At 41.7% G+C, this 14,277-nt stretch overlaps 3 protein-coding genes across 3 annotated transcripts; 2 read left to right on the forward strand and 1 right to left on the reverse strand.

Annotated features, from left to right (window-relative positions):
- Window positions 1-620: 620 nt before the first annotated feature.
- LOC130703717 (pro-resilin-like) lies at window positions 621-1,487 on the reverse strand. The gene is made up of 3 exons (XM_057525166.2): window positions 1,335-1,487; window positions 1,166-1,258; window positions 621-1,086 (listed from the first exon to the last, which is right to left on the reverse strand). The coding sequence occupies exons 1-3, from the start codon at window positions 1,341-1,343 to the stop codon at window positions 832-834; spliced, it is 357 nt and encodes a 118-aa protein (XP_057381149.1). The 5' UTR covers window positions 1,344-1,487; the 3' UTR covers window positions 621-831.
- A 3,912-nt stretch (window positions 1,488-5,399) lies between these two features.
- On the forward strand, window positions 5,400-6,467 carry LOC130703721 (transcription factor 24-like). The gene is made up of 4 exons (XM_057525171.2): window positions 5,400-5,561; window positions 5,737-5,793; window positions 5,897-6,081; window positions 6,181-6,467. Exons 1-4 carry the CDS (start codon window positions 5,546-5,548, stop codon window positions 6,235-6,237), a joined length of 315 nt encoding a protein of 104 aa, XP_057381154.1. The 5' UTR covers window positions 5,400-5,545; the 3' UTR covers window positions 6,238-6,467.
- Window positions 6,468-8,878: 2,411 nt separating this feature from the next.
- Window positions 8,879-12,470, forward strand: LOC130704173 (homeobox protein rough-like). Its single transcript, XM_057525640.2, has 3 exons — window positions 8,879-9,325; window positions 10,667-10,901; window positions 12,253-12,470. The coding sequence occupies exons 1-3, from the start codon at window positions 8,956-8,958 to the stop codon at window positions 12,434-12,436; spliced, it is 789 nt and encodes a 262-aa protein (XP_057381623.1). The 5' UTR covers window positions 8,879-8,955; the 3' UTR covers window positions 12,437-12,470.
- The last annotated feature ends 1,807 nt before the right edge of the window (window positions 12,471-14,277 follow it).

Genomic DNA, 14,277 nt, shown 5'->3' on the forward strand with positions numbered 1-14,277 from the left:
CAAACGACGTAAATGTACCCGAAGTACTCGAGACACAAAAACCCCAAACCCGCCCTTGTGGTTAAAATAAAAACTGAACTAATAAAAAATAAACATGTACCGGAAAAAAATTGTACAATTGGTTGGAAGGATAACTTGGACTGGAGAGGCTTGCGTGAACTTACAAAAAGTGAAAGGGGGGAGGTTTTCTTCTGGTGAAATTTCACATAGCTTTTCTATATCATGGCTATACATAGCATGCAAATCCGTAACTAGTTCAATACTCAGTTTCAAATGAAACGAAAAGAAACCAGCAATCTGTGTTTGTAACGTGATTTGTCACATACAGAACTATCAAACATACATCTCCCTCATACAAATGTGCTTTTACTTCTCCTTATAAGAGTCGTAGCAAGAAAAAAAAATGCAACGAAACTCAACTTTTAGCTGATCGTATCGTCTTTGGACAGTATCAGACATCAAGTTATAAAAATGCGGTTATCTTAACACCGCAAGTACGGTGACACTTTTGAATGGATGTCTTAGGAAACAGCCCAAGTAGGAAGTCCTAAAATATCCATGATTTAAAACAGATGAAAGTTTGAAAGTCCAAAATGAAAGGAATGGTAGCTTTTATGGCGCTCTTTTCCTGATTTACAGTATATTCATAGTGGGTCTCTAACATAACGATGCAGATAAGCAATAACAAACGGATGAATCCTTATGTAATCGGGCGCATCTTAATGTACAAAAACATGCGATCTAACATGAAGCCAGTATTATTTTTTTTTGTCGATATAAAAACAATAGAACGTCAGTCTAGAAATCTAATGACACATTGTAACGAACGATTCACGTGCGGCTGGCAACGCGGAATCCTATCGCACTAGGAATCCACGCACCAGTTTTGGAGAAAGTCTCGTACTTGACATCAGCTCTGTAACCATTTTCGTCAGCTGTGTAGGTGACGGTCTGAACGCGGCCATCGGGAAGGTAAACACGATAATTGCCGGTGGTTACTTTACCATCACTGCTCTGCGTGTGCGAATATTCTTGGAACGACGGTTTGTCCAGAACTGACCACGAGAAACTGTAAGGCTGAGGTGGCTGGAACAACCGTGAATCAAAATAGACGAGCGTTTTAAACTACCGTTACAATCAACACCTGAAATAGGAAAAGACTCACATATTCGTTGGCTTTGTAAGGCGTGGTCGCATAGTTGGACTGAGGTACAGGGAGAGCAGCAGCGATTGCCATCAAAACAGTTAGAATGATAAGCTAAAAACAAAAATTCAAAGGACGATCATTGAACCTACAATTCTAGTTGTTTCCTGGATGTTGTTTCTTTTTTTACCTTATTCATACTGGAGGTTTCAAGGGGGGAACTGCTGTGATTGAAGGTCTCGAGTAAACTGATACTTTTCAACTGTTGTCTTTATGGTTTTTATAGAGAGCTTGGCTTTTGGCAAAATAAGGCGAGTGATACAAATGGCTCAGGTTACGAGAAAAGCCGCTGACTTGACCGATATTGAAACAAGAAAAATAAAGAGAAAGGAATGCATTATTGCAGTGAAATTTCTCCGTTGCCCATGTGAAGGATGTGGTTGATTGCGCCGCACTTCCCTGTCACTACCATATCGGGCTTTCATCACATGACTTTTCAATCTTCATTGCGAGCATACGAGTGTTTTACTTCCTTAATGCATTCTAGTAGATCATGTTTCTAATAATTTTCTAAAAAAAAAAAAAATCAATCGCTTTGTACGGTAAGTCCTGAAAAATAGCGTTTCACTCCATTTATGGAACGAATCGAACAAGCCACACTGGATACACCCCTGTTTGACAAGTCATAGCTACGCAAACTATCGTGACAATGAGCTATTCATTATTCGAGGATCATTGAAATCTTTACTACCTTATGAATTATACTTAAATCAATGATTTCTACAATAACCTTGCTTACGTCGTCCTCCTGGACTGTTCCAGCTTGAGCCGTGAATGTGGCCAGCAGATGGGAAACTGGGGAGTTGTCTTCATTTGAATTTCGTTTTGTCTTAATGTTCCAGCAAGGGTAGATTATCCTTTTGGGTTGACTCCAATCAAACCCGATGATCCGCTTAAAAGCAAACGTAATAGACCTATGTGAAACAATAGCCTTTACGTGTAAACTACAGGCCAATTGGCGCCCTATTCCAGCACAACACTTGCGTTTTCATTGCCCGGCACATATTCACTGGAGAGACAAGTTCAACTGTTCAGACGCGGCAAGTGTGTCATTTAGCTCACCTTCAACAGCAAAAAGTTTAGAGGAAGAGTTCGTGAAACGAAAAAAAAGGGGGGCGTCATTAATGGGATGTTTGATCCCCCTTTCCCTCAATTTTGATGAGCTAGTGGAATTTTCTACTTAGAAAATTTGTAGATTTGCAAATGCACGAAAAGAAAAGATGCAAATAGCTAACAAAAAAAAAAAAAGTCGGCCGACACAATCAAAGGAAAGGTAATCACTTGAGGCAATGAAATAGGTAGGACTACGCAACGTAACCGCTCGGAATGTGGAGAAAACTTTGTGCTTCTCCGGCCGCAAAATGATGTTTACCTCAAACGAAAAGATTTGAAAGCGCTGTTTAAGATTGCAAGAAAAATCCGATAACAATTGCCATCCAGAGCGTAAGACCACTTCCCGAAATTGGTGTACAGTACATCCCTTCCCTCCCAGTATCCATAAATTACATCTTCAACATCGTTACGTCGGATTCTAAAGATACTGTCACGTCAGAACAAAATGGGACGTCATACAATTTGCAGAGAAAGTGCTTATGGTGACATTATACGTACTGTCATAATGCACGGCAGTTTCTGTGAAGAATTAACACAAAAGAAAAACGTGCCGCAATCTATATTCAGCTGGCACATAAAAGTCACAGTGTCGTACATAATGAACGAGCTGAACGGCGCTTTGCGATTAAAACTAAATTATAATCTAAGGCCGATATATTCGCCAGGTATCAACTTCCATTCCGGTTTGCAACGCTGCAAACCAGAATGGAAGCAAAACCGCTCTATGAACTTGAATGTGCGGCCATCGCCTATTAAACACCAAATGTACGATAATGTTCGACCATAGGCAACATGTAGTACCTCTAAATTCAACGTCACCTTTGGATTGTCCAAACTGGATTCGAAATACCACGATTGCCGAAGGGTAGTCGAACAAATTTGTTCTGGGGCTAAGTCAGAAATAGATGAATGGAAAAAAAAAGTCATTTAAAAATAAAAGGTGAGATCATTCGGCTATTTAACTCACCGAAAAAGCTTCTTTGTAACGACGTCTTGACCTGTGTGCGTAGCACTGAAAGTGGTCTGACAAGATGGGCGTGAGCCTAAAAAAGGAAATGAAAGCCAAAAATAAAACCAGTTTTCTCTTACGTTTGTTTTTGTGCATAATTTCGGGACATTTCCGCAGTCAGAGGTGTGCAACAACAGAGAACTGCGTGATAGATATGTGCCTCCAGCCGCCAACATTTGAGGGGAATTTTGTTGTTGTTTTTGTTTAAATTAGAAAGTCGTAGGTGAAATGCGGTTGTTATTTCTATCCAATAACAGCGAGGTGTATACGTATTATACTCGCCAAACGTGCGCAAAAGGAATAGATTAAAAACAAATACATATATTTTGCACTCCATGGAAGAGACTTTCTTAAGTTACTTCCATAACATTGCAAACGGTTTAGAAAATGCTATCGTTCCTAGATATCTGGTCTGGTCCCTGCTGAGTGCATTTTCTATTTCACACGGCCATGAGCACATACCTTAGACGAAGGCAATCAATTTACGCACGGCGAAAGTTATTGGAAAAAAAAAGATACCTGAAGCTAACCAACTGCGTAATGCAATGTAATTGGTATGTGATCCCAGTTTGATTATGGCTTGCTATCATAGCCTTAACGGTTCCGATAAGCATCTAAAGTGAATGAACAAACAGGCCCGTTCGTTTCCCAATAACAAACGAGAGAACTCCCATTTGCCTTCAAGGAGATATGACCGCCTTTAACGCAATTATTTATGCGCTAATCATAATACAGAAAAACAAAATCAGAAGGCCTAAACTTAAAATGCCAAGTTTTGACAACGTTTGCTGATTAAGGAATATTTCTTAACGTCAGTGAATGTCGGCCTGTGAACTCCGGACTAATTCGTTTGGAACTGACAACCAGTTATTATTGGTGTAAACGGCAGTGGTTGGTAGATAATTGAACGTTAGGAAACCAGCACGTAATATTCGTGTCACCTCATAGAGTAATAATAATTACTAGATTATTTTCTAGAGCCATGCATATAATGATATTAAATTAGCTCACCTGTCCAGCTTTATTATTTTTTTAAAACTCAGTTTGATGGATGAGTCTACAAAGATGGATTAGGTAATTTGGTGCGCCTATAGAGGGAGGACGGACATCTATGATCACGTGCATTAAGATGAGGCCGACATTTGCTCTGTTATATTCATTTGTAAAAAATTAAAGCTCAAAACTATGAATGTAAAACAAACCAAAAAATGCAGATAGTGATTACCCAGATTTCCAGTTCAATCTAAATTATGAGAATGACGTCAAATGCATAAGACCTATATGTTTTTTTTATTAAGGTGACAGTGCACAAGGCCGACAAGATCTTTTATGTCGAGTGCAGAATTATTATTAGGAGGCCCCTTTCAAGTATATAGAGACACTTCGGTGTTTAAACGTATGACGTGGAACTAGATCGATCACGTTTGCCACTCTCCGACACTGGTGTTTTCCCCCTCGTTGCGGTTACACGTGTTGCATAACCACTAATTGAATATTAAATCAATAAAAATAAACGTAGTATAACGTCACCTGAAACGTGAATCCATTATATATAGCGATCCGGATTTGTCCCGAGTAACAACCTCCTAGTTTCAGCAACCGATCAGAACGTGTTCCAGTCGGATTCTCCCCTTTGTCTTTAATGCACTCACATAAGAAAACAAACCACAAAACAAAATGTAAAAACACACAGAGACATAAGAAATCGGTAGAAAATTAGGGAGACCCCCCTCTCCTTCAGTGCACGTACACACACTGAGCCCCAATTAATTTTTTAAGGGAACCTTGTAATCTGACCCTGCTGGAAGGCATTCTACAAGGAGGGAGGGTTATGTTTTTGTTTGAAGTTTTTAAATGTATTTTTTTTTTCAAGGGTGAAAAAGTGAAACGTGTAGAACAAAAAAAAAAGGCGGCGGTATTTCAGTGAGGAACCATTGCGTGGTGTGCGTTCCTCACGGATCGTTTTACACGTGTACATTCAACGCAAAGTGAATATCATCCTCCCCCCTTTTTGTTTTTCCATGTTACAACATCCAGTGCGTCAGAATCTTCGTCATTCCAGCGCTAGTTGTTGGCGGATCGTGTGCAGTCAAAACCTAACAGCTTCATTTTTTCGTATCGAGAAAAGTCTCACGAATCACCAGCAATTATCTGTTGACTGTTTCAGAGCTGCCGGTTCGAAGTGGACGTTTATCACCTTCGTCATCCCGCACACGGAAATGTCATCATCCACTGGTAGTCTATTTTTTTTTTAAATCCCAAAAGTCAACAGCTATTCACCCCCCGTTTTTTAATTGTTGGTTTCTCGGAAGTGAACGCGTGTTGGGCTCAGTTGGTCGATGACGAAATTAATTGAATTATTGAATTCCTATTTATTTTTTTGAATTCGAATGGCTGATCGGTTCATCAGGCAGTCGGCGGCCGAACGCGGCTCGTGAGCGAAGCCGCGTTCAGAATTTACGTGACGGTATATATTGATTTTGTTGTGATCGCTTTACGCCTACCGGCCCAATAAAGTCATTTTTCTTTTTTGTTTTGATTCAATGTGTGTGATGTGTTTATATTGTCAGCTTTCCAATCTTTGCAGTCGGCGCTGCCGGCCGTTCCGCCCAGTACCAAGCTCTCCAAGTTGGACGTCTTGCTGATGGCCAGCGCGTACATCGCCCATCTCGGCCGATTGGTGCAAGAGGACAACGACGAACAGCAGGCCAGTAATTCCACGAATCAGAATAACGTCACTTTTCATCCGGTCAAGGTGAAATCTTGTTCATCAATGTAGTTGGCGTTTGCATTAGATAAAAATTTGTCCAAACGCTAGTGGTAACAGCAACGCTTTTATGTACATTGCATACAGAAGTGGCCTATGAGGGCCCGATTGTACGCCGGACTGAATTATTCCGGTTCTCATTGACCGCTCGACCCGAAGGTCTACCCGTCATCATCATTCAGGAGATAACTGAATGGGTTGCCAACCACATTAACAGGAGTGCTGGGCGAACTCTGCCGCAAAGCTTTTATAATTCGTTTTCCGTGAATTAAATCGCAGATATCTTTTACGTGGTCTGATAATATCCGTTGACGTGTCGTTTGTCCTCTCTCTCTCTATCTGTGTACCCCACCCCCTTTCTCTCTTTTTAAGTAAAAAAATAAATAAATACATAAATAAAAACCGGGCAAAAACACAACTAAATTTTCATCGCGCGTCGGTTAATCGAAGACCATAAATCACCCACGTGTTATGGTGAAGTAGACGTGACGAACGCAGCGGTAGCCGAAGTGCGAAGAAACTCAAAAAAGCGATGAAAACTCGTTTGAACGAGCGTCAACGAGATTAGCAGGTCGTCGATACCATCGCAAAGATACCCATCTACGTATCTACGTTTGTCTGGATCTCTCTGAAGAGCAATGAATTCCGCACAATTGCGAAGGTGGGTAAGATGCGACCAGTGCGCCATCCGGTCTGATAATTTAACTTTGATGCACTTTCTAAGTGCATCAACGGGAGACGGTTCGAAGAAGAAAATGAGGTGAAAGAAAAAAAAAATTTCTAACGGAGTCTGAAATTTTTTCAAAGATAAAACGATTTCTGATTGTAACCAGTTGAAACGAGCGATGTTGCTGGATGTCACGTAACACCATAGACGAAAATGACGTCACGAATCCATGTCGAATGGCAGCTAGCACGGCATCTTAAGCTAGATCGAACCAACGTGAAAAATCCCGACACAATAAATAGCTGCGTAGTAAAGACCAGAGTGCCATCAGTCAGTCATGGTCCATAGTTAGGTGTAGTTTAAAAAACCAATCTGTAGTGCTCAAAAAGAAAACGTTCTTCTCCGCAGGCAGGACACATTTCAGCTCCTTTAGTCATAAAAAAAGGCCAAGATGAGATGTTGATTTAAACACGACCGCGAGTCGCCCCAAAGAAATGAAACAAACCGTTCGAGGTTGTTTAACTGTTGTTATACTCTGTTCGACTGTGTTGGCCGTCGCGGCCGGCATGTCTTCATCGTTACCTGTAGCTTCCGTGCGTCCTTTTGGCGATCCAGTTGACCTGGACAGGCAAACGTACGCACAAGAAAACACGGGTAATCAATCCAGCAGAAATGACAGCCAACTGCTCCTTAGAATCCGGCGTGAGATTCATCACCAGCGGCATCAGTGTCCGATCCAACCGGATCCTCGTTCGCCCCATTTGCAACGGCGTTCTCTGTGCCCGTTCGAGATCCAACGGGACACCAATCCTCAACGCATTCCGGACGTGATCCTGCGTTCGCACTGCCTCTGCGAATCTTCGCCCTGTTCTTCGGGCCAGCAGCCGGCCCGTTGCGTGTCGCTCGTCTCGCCAATGAAAGTGGCTTATCTCGACCAGCAGCTCAAGTCCGTCGTTTCGACCGAAGTTATTCACGTTCCCGTTGCGTGCATCTGCGCTGCTCAGCCGGTCGGCCGTTCCATGCCACTCCATCGCAACATAGTCGTCTGAACCAACCTAAACGAAAAAACAACCAAAACAAACGAGATTAAAGTCAAGAGAATATCTGTTGATCAGAGCAATTTTTGAAGGAAATCTAATGCGTTTTAGTACCAAAAAACAAATGATACCACGAATGAATTAACCCAGCTGGAATGTGGTTAGCATATAGAGATTGCATAACAATTGTGATTGTCCATTGCACACGTCTTTTCACGGAGAGTGTCGGCTGGTCCGCCACAATGTATATGTCGATGTTGATTATCGATGCATACAAAATCTGTGAAAAGGCTAAAAAAAAATAAAAAGTACGTCTCATAAATGGATTGTTATTATGGCTCTTTTAATTGGCGGAAGGACTGACAGGAGGGCAGGAAAGGGGTTAGTGACTTAAATGATTCAGTAATAGAAGCAGTACAGAAATTAACGGGGGAGGGGGACATGATGTCCGGGGATCAAAACAACTTTGGTTCAGTCGACTGACCAAGGCACATTTCATTTCCCTCTGTTTGCAAAAAATCACAGAAGGAAAAGAAAAAGGGGGGGGGGGGGGAGGGAGGAAATCTATTACGGAAATTGACTGTAATCACGATTGTTATAACAACACGAGGGACGAGTGCGTTCGACAGCTTCGGAAAGCCAAACATTCAGTCACTGTCAAACGTATCGAAAATCCCTTTCGCTGTGTGTGAGATGGGTCCTGATGTAAATCACTACGGATTCACCTGGCCGGATGTTGAGCTTCCCCTACACCCCCCTTACCCCTAAATGAACCAATTGCCCCGACTGGAGAACGAGGGGGAGGCAGATGAGCAGCTTATGTCTTTTGACTATTATACATTTTTAGCCTAGTATTTTAGCTCTGACCAATTGAGATGGAGCTAGACCAGTTATGGGACCTACCCAATTGGCTGGCCTGATGTAGGGAAAGGTGGGCGAAGGGGGAGACAGGGACGTCGGGAGGTGGGTGTCAAACAACTGGGATCCCCCCCTGAAAAACACAGAGACAGTATTACACAACACACGTGGATCCTAAAATATAAGGTTAGTATTGCTCAGTTGTTTTGTTTGATATGTATTACATATACCTGGCCGGACTAATTGTTATCGCCAGTAGATTCCAGGCGTCCGTTCAAAGTGAGTGTCGATCCTGAACAAATGGCGACGGCCACTTCCAGTCAATCGAACAGTGACGGCAATGCAAAGAAAGTGCCCATGTCTCCTTCTGAATTTTTCGCCAAAATTTACGGCACCGATCGCAAGTCTGCCGATGATTCTTGCAGTTCGGCGGAAGAGGCCAAATCTACAGCATCCGGTATGCAGATCGTGACACATCGGTCATCACTTGCCGAGACGGCACATCCTTCCTCTCCTGCTGCCGCAGCTCTTCAGCAACAAAGATCAGTTTCAGCAACGAGCCCTTGGCACCTATATCCGTCGTGGAATCCGGAACACTTATTCTGGGCATCCAGGAATCAAGGATCGTTTTTCGATCCGCTTTCTCTACCACCCGCACTCACGGCCCTAAGTAATCAAATGATGCATTATTTCAATTTTTGTTTTTCGTTTTTTGGGAGGGGGCCATTATTCTAATGATTTTAAATACGCGCAGTGCCAGACATTTTGTTTTTCATAAAAGAGAGGAGGAAAAAAATTAACGAATGGCTTTTGTCTGCGTTGAATATTCGAGTGTACAATGATCAGTCCGTGATGCAACATCTGTCTAGCCTCGAAACTGAAATTAGACTGCAAAATTGCGCTTATTTTTTTTTTACAGACAGACAGACACATACACACACAAAAAAAGGGGGGGAGAGAAAGAAAATAGATAACTGACAAACACATACAGGAAAATAGTTGATATAAATAACACAAAAAGAAAACGGAACGTCTGGCATTGCGTGTTTAAATTTTACGAACGTTTTAATTCACGCAGTCCAATTTTCATTTTTCGTTCAGGAGATAGACGTATTTGTCCCAAGTGCTAACTGATGTGTCATTAACCCCTCCCCCCCTCCAAATTTGACATATTATTCAATGAGTAGCATAGCCATTTTTTTCCTCCATTCAAAGATTTTTATGTGGTATTGGATTGCGCATTGTGCGGACGGCAATGTTCAATGACCAATTCAATTGCGATTTGCTCAACCATCGAGAAGAAAACGAAAGTGGAATATTGTACCTATTGCTTATAAAAGGTAGAGGGAGGGGAGGAATGCACAATTACAGCACTGATCGAGCGCAGGTATAATATAATCTGTGTTTTCCGTGATGAACACGCGTTCCCCCCTCTCGTTTTACTCGTCTCGCAAAACCACTCCTCTATTGTACCTTAACCCCCATTACGGATATTGACAAGGTAAAAGAGAAAGAGAGAGAGAGAGAAAAAAAAAAGACATAGAGGACTTGAAATGAAATGGAGGGAGGGGGTAGGAAGAAGCTCCCACTTCAAACCGGATACGAGGGTGAGAATAATCGCTTCTCTTAAACATCTGTTGTCTCTTGCTCGTGATATTTAGAATAAAAGGATCGGCAGGGAGGAGGGTTGAGTCTATGGAACCATCACACGGAAGGTGAGGGGTGGGTCTATTAAATGCCAGCTCAAAACTATTAACCTATTAACGTGCCATATCGGTGGCGCTTTTTGTACGTTACCCTTCAAAACGACTGACGTTTTTCCCACATATTGGAATGGGCTAGATGCCATCCGTGTCCAAAATGTTAAATCGCACTGTAAATATCTGTCAGTAGACTGTACGCTTTAATTATGCGAGTCAAGTCTAGTCTTCCGACGTCTATTGTATTTTTTCTTTATTTGATTTTGAAACATTTCGATTCTAATATTCCCCCCCCCCCCCTCGTTAATTAGTGGCCAGGAGGAAACGCAAAGGTCTGAGTCAGCGCAGGCAGAGGACAACGTTCACCCAAGAGCAGACGCTCCGTTTGGAAGTCGAGTTCCAGTCAGCCGAGTACGTTTCGCGGACCAGACGGTCCGAATTGGCCGCAGCCCTTCGTTTGAGCGAAACCCAAATCAAAATCTGGTTCCAGAATCGCCGAGCAAAAGACAAACGCATCGAGAAGGCCCACATCGATCATCAGTACAGGTACGCATCTGAGGTACACACGTGAGCAAAAGCCTACGCACAAATGATAGTCGTACATGTAACTCGATAACGACATGGAGTATAAGAAGGGCTTCTCTTTTTTTTTACTTCATGAATGACGTTTCCTCTATTCCCCCGCGATCATCGAAAAAAAAGCGGAAGTGTTAGGGTAATTTAGAAAGTAACGATAAGGTTGCACGTCGGTTTACGTTTTTTTGTGTCTGTGTTGGGTCTGGGAAGCGTAATAAACAATGTAGAAATAACATACCGCACAAGAAGGGGGTGATTAATTTCCGGATCCGCCTCCTTTGGACTCGGCAAAACCATTAAGCGCTAAAACGGCTGGAATTGTCACTGATACGCTCGTTTAGTATGACATAAACCGTTTCGGCCTTCTGGATATTTTTCATGTACCGTTAATTCGGTTGGTTGCGTAACGTTCCCACAATCTCATTCCACAACGCTAGATGGCAAGCGTTTCTAAAAGAGAAAATTGGTCCGTGTTCAAAATGAATAAGAATTCATTTGTACCTGGAAAGAAAACATTGTGTTACATTAAATGAATTACCTTATCACACGCGAGTCAATGTAAATTTATAATTTAGGAAAATACGTTTACTGTTATGCGTGGTTGAGAAAAAAAAAATGCAGTTGGATCACGGACCGATAAGGAAGAAAGTGAAACGGCCTCTGGTTTGCCTGATGAGTAAGCAAAACTCCACGCGATTTCAATCGTTTTGCTTCTCTCTTTCAATAAGCTCTAGAGTATGTTCCAGGTGGCTTCCATCCCTCCCCCCCGCAATGGATATCGAAGCGTAGATGAAGGGGGAAAACTCTCTAGATGATTTTGTTCTTTTGCCTCTCTAAAATGTGGGCTGCCCTGAAATGAATCGCTTGATTCTAATTACGCAATACGGGAATTTAAAAAAAAAAGAGAGAGAGAAAGAGAGAAAAATTTTTTAAAATGCAGATGGGAAAGAAAACGACCAACGCCCTATTCGAATTGCGTCCAGCTAGGCAGGTGATGAACGATACAAAAACAAAAACATTAAAAGATTTAAAAATTATAAATGGTGTATACATTATTCATAGCTACCCTTTCACTCTCTTCTGACGTTTGAGTGCACGACCCCCAAGAGAAGGCCATTCTGGCTGGATGATTTCAGTTTTAATTTATGTAACAATTATGCAAGTCGGTTAACGGGGAAGGCCACGCCCTTCAGCAAGAGACGGCGGGCCGGCAGCTGGTCAATAACATCTAACATTCTGGTGTCGTCGTAGATAGGGTTTTAATCAATTCTGATTTCTTTTTTTTTTTTATCTTTTTCTTTTTCTTTTAACGATCGGGCAGGTGCAATGAGTTGGCGACTCAGCAGGGCGTGTCGCCAACGTCTCAGCAGCCGGACCGTGTGTGTGGGCTTTTGTCTTGCAATTTATCTTCGTTCCAACCGCAAAACAAACGGGATGCAGAGCTTTCGTTGCCGCCTAACGAAAGTGAAATGGACGACGACAATGACACTCCAATTTCCATTTGATCTATAAATGTCAATCATTTCAATTTCGTTTTTTAAAACAAATGTATCAATTCCAATCTTTGCGTTGTTATTCTATTCCTGCCAAAAAATTGCCATTCCCCCCCCCCCCTATTTGAAACATAAACCCAATCAACGCTCTCTTTTCTGTAAATAATCAAATGTCTGATGGGTTATAACAAAAAGCAAATTGCAGTTGCTTTAGGAAAAGAAAACAAAATAAATACATGATCATAGACAAAGCCAATCATACACCCCTGGAACAGTCCATCAAATTATTTAAAAAAAACTCAACCAGATCTCTCTGCGAATCAAACAAAACTTGATGACTGATGGAAATGAAATTTTGCTGCACCTGCGTTTTGGGCAGAGTTTTTTTTCTTTTTTGTTTGTTCAAAAAAAAACGCAGTCGTCATTCGCAGGCGTTGAACGCAGTAAAAATCGGGTGCGGTGCGGATCGAACTGCCTTTGATCTTTCCAGCCACATAAAACAATTGTCTTTTCTCCCTTTAAAGAAAAAACAAAAACATGTGCGAACCAAGTAAGGTGTTGTATGTACGGTACTTGATAAAAACAATAACATTTTCAATTTAACGTCAGTCATTGGGTGGCTGGTTTTGTTTGTAGACTGGCGTCATGAAGTCGTTCAACTTTTACGATTTTTTTTTTTGGTCTTGAGCCAAGTGAAACTTTCACTATCTTCCTGCAGCGCATCTCATTTCCATAATATGAAAATAAATTTTTTTTTTGTGTTTTTACGACAAAAAAAAGAATTCAGCCCGTTATGCAGCTGTATGTTGTACATTAGCATTCACCTTGCTCCAGATATTTTTGAATTGCCACCTCCGGTCACAAGTCGCATTTTATTTGTTTTGTTCTCACCATAAAAGATTTCCCGTTAGGAGGGGCCTCCTCTCTTCTTTATTCATAATGATATTGCAACAATTCAACGATTCAAATTTTTGTTTTTAAAACTGAGCAATAAAAGACCGCCAGGCTTTTAATATTCCAATGCATTCAATTCTTCTTCGGTTATAGCGAAAAAAAGAGAAATCATGTAACTTTTTATTATTTCTCTTTGTCTTGGTCGTTTTCTTTTGATCTCACAGAGTCAAAACGGTATGAATTCAAGGCCCAAGATCTTACTTCTTTTGTTAGGACGAAAGCTTTCGTAAGATAAACACAAAATCGCCTAACGTTCGTTTTAATGTGTTGTCAAGCAAAAACAATACGAGGTTACCGCATACGTTTAGATTCAAGCACTCGAGATTGTAAATGAAAAGTGGCCCGGCATTACCTCATTGCCAATGCATCCCATTGTTTCTCATGAATGATTCAGCATAATGTTGGTATTAATGCAGTCTACGCGGTAGATTTTGAATAAAATTTGAATTCAGCTGGCGGTACCGCAAACAGACGGGCAATTTCCTCCAGTAGACGGAATTGAACGCAATAGGGAAACATAAAAAAAAGGCATACGATTTCCGCTATGATGAAACGCAAAAGTACGTTGATGATGCGGCTTAGTAATTAATGTACCGTGCGGAGAAATCGAGAGTTTTCCCTTGTAATCTCCCCCCCTCACCATCTTCCGATGGATGCTGGTTGTGGCATCGATCAGTGAAAGCCCAATCTATTCAGCGTCTTGTAGAAACTTGTCTCGTATCACATAGTGCACTCACCACGATCGAATGATGAAACATTGAATCTGACCAAAGACGAACAGGTGGCGAGAACCCTGGGCAGGATCAATGCGGAAGGTAAAATATTGTGACGATGTGCGAAATTACATTGGAGGGGAGAAAGCGTTAACCAGTCGGTGGTGTTCAGTGAAAATTGGCTAC

Source organism: Daphnia carinata, chromosome 8 (assembly GCF_022539665.2).
Source record: "Daphnia carinata strain CSIRO-1 chromosome 8, CSIRO_AGI_Dcar_HiC_V3, whole genome shotgun sequence".
In the NCBI taxonomy this organism is placed as follows: Eukaryota; Metazoa; Arthropoda; class Branchiopoda; order Diplostraca; family Daphniidae; genus Daphnia; species Daphnia carinata.

Excerpts from the sequence above, each read along its gene's own strand:
- LOC130703717 (XM_057525166.2), bottom strand. Across the intron at positions 1,087-1,165 it reads CTTACAAAGCCAACGAATAT|CCACCTCAGCCTTACAGTTT; the intron begins GTGAGTCTTTTC and ends CGGTTGTTCCAG.
- LOC130703721 (XM_057525171.2), top strand. Across the intron at positions 5,794-5,896 it reads CGTTCAGAATTTACGTGACG|CTTTCCAATCTTTGCAGTCG; the intron begins GTATATATTGAT and ends TTATATTGTCAG. Across the intron at positions 6,082-6,180 it reads TCACTTTTCATCCGGTCAAG|AAGTGGCCTATGAGGGCCCG; the intron begins GTGAAATCTTGT and ends CATTGCATACAG.
- LOC130704173 (XM_057525640.2), top strand. The coding sequence starts at position 8,956 with ATGGCGACGGCCACTTCCAGTCAATCGAACAGTGACGGCAATGCAAAG. Across the intron at positions 9,326-10,666 it reads ACCCGCACTCACGGCCCTAA|TGGCCAGGAGGAAACGCAAA; the intron begins GTAATCAAATGA and ends CTCGTTAATTAG. Across the intron at positions 10,902-12,252 it reads CACATCGATCATCAGTACAG|GTGCAATGAGTTGGCGACTC; the intron begins GTACGCATCTGA and ends ACGATCGGGCAG.